At 60.2% G+C, this 5621-nt stretch overlaps 2 protein-coding genes across 2 annotated transcripts in view; both read left to right on the forward strand.

Annotated features, from left to right (window-relative positions):
• Positions 1-477: 477 nt before the first annotated feature.
• Positions 478-2483, forward strand: PEX11B (peroxisomal biogenesis factor 11 beta). The gene has a single exon (XM_017839646.1). It carries the CDS (start codon positions 772-774, stop codon positions 1246-1248), a length of 477 nt encoding a protein of 158 aa, XP_017695135.1. The 5' UTR covers positions 478-771; the 3' UTR covers positions 1249-2483.
• A 3047-nt stretch (positions 2484-5530) lies between these two features.
• The window catches only part of ITGA10 (integrin subunit alpha 10), a 16066-nt gene continuing 15975 nt past the window's right edge, over positions 5531-5621 (forward strand). Inside the window, exon 1 of the mRNA XM_017839649.1 lies at positions 5531-5621. Coding sequence (XP_017695138.1) covers positions 5578-5621 — 44 coding nt within the window. The 5' untranslated portion in view covers positions 5531-5577.

The following is a 5621-nucleotide window of genomic DNA, read 5'->3' on the forward strand; positions in this document are numbered from 1 at the left end:
CAAGGGAGAGCAGGGAATGGGATTCTTGAAGGGGATGGGATTCCTGAGGGAGAGCTGGGAATGGGGTTCCCAAGAGAGGAAAGGCACCAGAGTTACTGGAGGGTTGGCAGTGAGGTCCCCAAGGGAGAGCAGGGAATGGGATTCTTGAAGGGGATGGGATTCCTGAGAGAGAGCAGGGAATGGGATTTCCAAGGAAGAGCAGGGAATGGGATTCTCAAAGAGGATGGGGTTCCCAAGAGAGAAGAGAGACTGGAGTGACTGGAGGGTTGTCAATGAGGTCCCCAAGGGAGAGCAGGGAATGGGATTCTTGAAGGGGATGGGATTCCTGAGAGAGAGCAGGGAATGGGATTTCCAAGGAAGAGCAGGGAATGGGATTCTCAAAGAGGATGGGGTTCCCAAGAGAGAAGAGAGACTGGAGTGACTGGAGGGTTGTCAATGAGGTCCCCAAGGGAGAGCAAGGAATGGGATTCTTGAAAGGGATGGGATTCCTGAGGGAGAGCTGGGAATGGGATTCTCGAAGGGGGTGGGATTCCTGAAGAAGAGCAGGGGATGGGATTATCAAAGGGGATGGGATTCCCAAAGAAGAACAGGGAATGGGATCCTTAAAGGGGATGGGATTCCTGAGGGAGAGCAAGGAATGGGATTTCCCCCTGGGGAGAGCAGGGAATGGGACTCCTGTGGGGAGAGCAAGTGCTGGAATTCCTGAAGGAGGTCGGGGAATGGGCGTCCTGAGGGAGAGCAGGCAGTGGAATTCCCGAGGGAGGGCAGGGAATGGAATTCCCTTGGGAGAGCAGCTCCTGCCATTCCGTTTGGAGCGGCCGGAGTCTCCTCCTGCTGCTGCTTCCCGCTGTGCCCTCCCTGCTCCCTGTTTTTCCCAGGTATTACCTGTTTGCCCTGGTGGTGAACCTGAGCCGGGACGCCTACGAGATCCGGGTACTGCTGGAGCGCGCCGAGGCGGCCGGGAAGCGCGGGAAGAGCCCGGAAAACCGGCCCCAGCTCCGGGCCGACGGCGGGATCCAGCGGCTCCGGCTCCAGCTGCAGCTCCAGCTCCGGCTCCTGCTCCAGGTGCTCCGGGACAACCCCCCGCTGCTGCTGGACCTGCTCCGGAATGCCTGCGACCTGGTGATCCCGCTGGAAAAGCTGGGGCTGTGCCGGAGCAGCCCGGGATTCGTGGGATTGTGCGGCCTCACCTCCTCCGTGCTCTCCATCCTCACCATCCTCCACCCCTGGCTCAAGCTGAAGCCGTAGTTGTTATCCCGGGAGCTTCCTCGGGATAGCTGGGAATCTTGGGGGTCGATCCCGGCGGCTGGGACGCCTCTGGAGCCGACTGGCTCATCCCATTCCCGTCGTTCCCCAACTCCTTGGAGCCACGAGGTGGAGGGAACCCGGCGTTGGATCCCGCGGGGACCTCGGCTCCCCAAATTTGTTTCGTCCCGTTGACTTTTCCGGCCGTTTTTCCGGCCAGGGGATGGGAGGAGATGGAGGGAATGTGGCGTCGGATCCCGCAGGGGCCCCGTCTCCTGAAATTTGGTTCTTCCTGGCAACTTTTCCGGCCGTTTTAGGGGTTCAGCATCCCCCCTTTTCCAAGGGGGAATATCTGGGGCTGGAAAACGTGGATCGCTGGGGGCTCTTCTCACGGATTTTGAGGGGGTGAAGCCGCGGGATTGGGACCATCCTGGTGCCAGCTGGTTTATCCAACCCCTATCCGGACATTATTCCTGCTTTTTAAGAAATCCGAGGGCAGGGAGAGGGGAGCGGGAAGGATTTTGGATGCACGTGGGCGTCAGGCGTAAATCCGTGGATTTAGGGGGGTGAAATCCAGGCAGGAATTTGCCCTCCTGCACCTTCCCTGCAATCCTGGGGGGAAGAAGGGACTGGAACGGGTTGTGCCGAGCTGGGGGGGGGTCACTCCCAGCATTCCCACATTCCCAACAGAGAGGGGACTCGGCATCCTGGGTGCTTCCCGGTGCTTCCCGGTGCTTCCCAGCCACTGGGGAGCAGCTGAATCCTGTGGATCCCCCTCCCTCCCTCTGCCTGGACCCACCTTGGCTGCCCTTCCCTTCCCAGATATCCCACTCCGAGGTGATATTTGGGATAATGGGGGCGGGGCTAGGATTCCCTGCTCCCAGCAGTCCCAGATTCTCCCGTTTTCCCTGGATTTTGTGACACCAGCTCACACTCCTGTGGCCCTGAGCCAGCTGTGATGTTACTGAACCACACTGGGAGCTGGGAATTAGTTCATTCCAGAGGCGGGATGTCCTTGGATCCATCCCTGGGAGAGCAGGAGCATCCTCTGGAAGGGTTTTTTGGGAGCTCCGTACCCAAACTCCGCCCGCTCCTGGGCTTTTTTTCCTGGGAAGAACCAGGGATTGGAGGTCTCAGAGCCGTGTTTATCCCAGGGGGAGTTGGGATGGGCGGGATTCGCTCCAGCGGATCCCGCGGTGTCGGTGTAATTAATGAACTAATTAAATTATTAAAGCCCAGCAGCCTCCCGGCCCCTCTGTCCTGGGATCTGGGGGAACGTGGATGCAGGACACTGGGATGGGCTGGGAATGCTGGACTGGGAGCACTGGGCTGGACTGGGAGTGCTGGGCTGGGATAACCCCCTGGAGTCGGGGGGGCTCATTCCTGCCATTTCCAGGGGGAAAGGGGTGGGAGATAGGGGGGAGGATCCCAATCCCTTCCTTATTCCATCCTGTCCCATCCCACCCCACCCATCCCATCCTATCCCACCCCACCCATCCCATCCTATCCCATCCCATCCCTCCTCAGTTGCCATTCCCGCCCCAGCTGAGCCCGGACCAACTCGCTGCACCCCAGGGGGGCCACGTGAGGTGGGGGGGGGGGACCGAGGGGATTTCTGGGGTGGGATTTGGGGGTTGCATTTGGGGTGTCCGGTGGTGTTTGGGCACTGGGAAGGAGGGAGGATCCGGAGTGGGATGAGGCTCCCCCGCAGCTGTGGCGGCTCCAGTGCAGCCTCCAGGTGAGTCCAGAGCCCCTGAATCCACCCAGAATTCCCTCACAGGCCCTTAAACCCCTTGGAACAGACTCGGGGTTATCCCCTTTTTCCCAATTCTGAGCAGTTTGTGTCTGTTGTCCCAATCCTGAACCCTGTTTTATCCCATTTTTCCCAACTCGAAGCAGTTTTACCCCATTTCTCCCCGCTCTGACTCACTTTATCCCCCTTTCCCCCACTTCTATCCCATTTCCTGATTCCAACCCCTGTCTTATCCCTCTCTTCCCACCCCTGGCCCTCATTTCCCCCCCCTTTTTCCCAGTTTCCCTCATTTCCCCCCTGCCTGTGTTCTCCAGCAGATGTTGGAGTCCGTCTGGACCAGGAACAGGATCAACGAGGCCGAGATTCCCCCTCTGGTGGTGCTGGGAAAGGTGGGGGGGGGCCCTTCCCAGGTGCCCCCCGGGCCCCCCGACCCCCCAATCCAGCCCCCAGGTCCCTCCCTGGCCCCATCCCCACAATTCCCATTTTTCCCCTCAGTGTCCCCCCTGACAGGGGGGGCCCTACCTGGTAGGGGGGGGGGTCCCGTCCGTGGCCGCACAGTCGCCCTTTGTCCGTTTTTCTCCTCGTTTCCTGTTTTTTTTTCCCTTCCCTGAAAATTCCAGCCCCGTCCCACAGCCCAGCACAAGTTTCCCTCTGTCCCAAAATCCCGGAGTTTGAATTTTTTTCCCTCTTTTTTTTTTTTTTTTTTTTTTAATTTCCCAAACCCACCCAAAAAAATCTCAGCGAGGAGCCAAGGGGGGGGGCTGGGCCCGGGGAGTCCCCCCCTTCCCATCGGGAGAAAGAGGAAGAGGAAGGGTTGGGTGGATGTTTGGGCTGGGCTGGGCCTGCAGGGATCTGGTGGCCCGAATTCCACAGGATCTGCTATCCCAAATCCTACGGGATCTGATCAGTAGCTCCCTGGGGAGTTTGGGCCTCCTGGATCTGGTTCCAGGAAACCCCTCCTGGGTTCCAGGAAACCCCTGGAATTTGGCCCTGACCCCCCCCCCCGATCCAGTCCCCAATTCCCCAAGGATACTCTTCCTGATCCCCAGGGATCCCATCACGTCATGTGTGTCCTGCCCCATCCATTTGCTGATCCCTGGGATCCAGTCCCCCAGTCCCCAGGATCTGGTCTCTGATCCCTGGATTCAATCCCCCACTGTGGTCTGGGAGTCCCGGATCTCCCAGGAATCCTGTCCCCAATCCTCTCGGGATCTCATCCTCAGTCCTATTCCAATCCTCCCGATCCTCCAATCAGGATCCAGTCCCTGATCCCCATGGAATCCAACCTCTCCCCCCAGAGGATCCAGATCCCAGTCCCTGGATCCAGTCCTTAGTCCCTTGGGGATCCAATCTCCAGGATCCCACCCCCAACCCCCACAGGACCTGAGACCCCAATCCCCCAGGATCCAATCCCCTGGATCCCACAGGGGTCCAGACCTCAATCCCCTGGGATCCAATCCCCCATTCCCACAGGAGCCAGCCCCCAATAATTCCCCCCTGGAATCCAATCCCCAAGGGAGGATTTCCCTGTCCTCATCCTGCCAGATCCAGGTGCCACCCGGGGGACGGATCCCGGGGCTTCCTGGGGATGGGATTGGGATCCCCTCAGCACCACTGACCCCCCTCTCCTCCAGAGGGATGCCTGGATCCCCCTTCCCGCCCCTGAGGTGTCCCTGGTGCTCTCGGGAGGTGGGGGGGGGGATCCCGTGCCAGGCGGATCCCGGGAATGGATCTGGAGCTGCCCCAGGTGCCCCCCGGGCTCCCCAAAAACCCCCCACGGCCTCGACCTCTCCTACAACAAACTCCGGGAGGGAGATCCCGGCGGGCGACTCCGGGCTCTGGATCTGGGAATACCCAACGGCGTCTCCCCGGGCGCCTTCCAGCCCCAAACCTGCCGCTGCTGGAGCACCCGCGGCTCTTCCAACAACCCCTCGGGATTTTGGGGGGGTCTCGCGCGCGCCCGGGGCAGCGCCAGGAGCGGCGGGCGGGGTGGGATGTGGGGGGGGGACACACACCGCGGTCATCCTGTCTCCTCCTCCTCGGAAAGGAGCCTGGACGGTGTCCGGGAGGTGGCGGTGTCATCCGGAGGACGTGGCAACCCGAAATCCACCGAAATCCACCCCAAAATCCACCCAGGTCCCACCCAAACCCCGCCAGAGATCCCCGAGCGCCCTTATCCCAACTCCCCCCATCCCGGTCCCCATGGGGAAGGTCCAGGTGTCGCGGCCACCTCCGGGTGGGTCAGTCCTTGGGGGGACAAGGGGGCACCCTTTTCCCACCTCATTTTTCCAGGAAAAAGGGAAAATCCCCTCCTAGTGCCCCCCGTCTCCAAAATCCCGCGCCCTCCTCCTTCCCGCTCCCCTTTTCCCCCGTGTTTTTACCACTTCGCCTGTTTTTTTTCCCCGAACTCTTTGCCCCCCGCCCCCCCCCCCCCCCCACATTTATTTTTAGCAGCCAATTGAAGATGAAGGAGGAGGGAAAAAAATATTAAAAAAAAGAGAGAAAAAAAAAAAAAAGGAAAAAAAACCGGGATTTTGTCCCGGCTGGAGCCGGAGTCACCTTTGAGCTGCGGCACGGCCATGTGGGGGGTGGGGGGCCAGGGGGTGCTCCCGGCGCTGCTCCT

Source organism: Lepidothrix coronata, unplaced genomic scaffold, assembly GCF_001604755.1.
Source record: "Lepidothrix coronata isolate B3197 unplaced genomic scaffold, Lepidothrix_coronata-1.0 Scaffold445, whole genome shotgun sequence".
In the NCBI taxonomy this organism is placed as follows: Eukaryota; Metazoa; Chordata; class Aves; order Passeriformes; family Pipridae; genus Lepidothrix; species Lepidothrix coronata.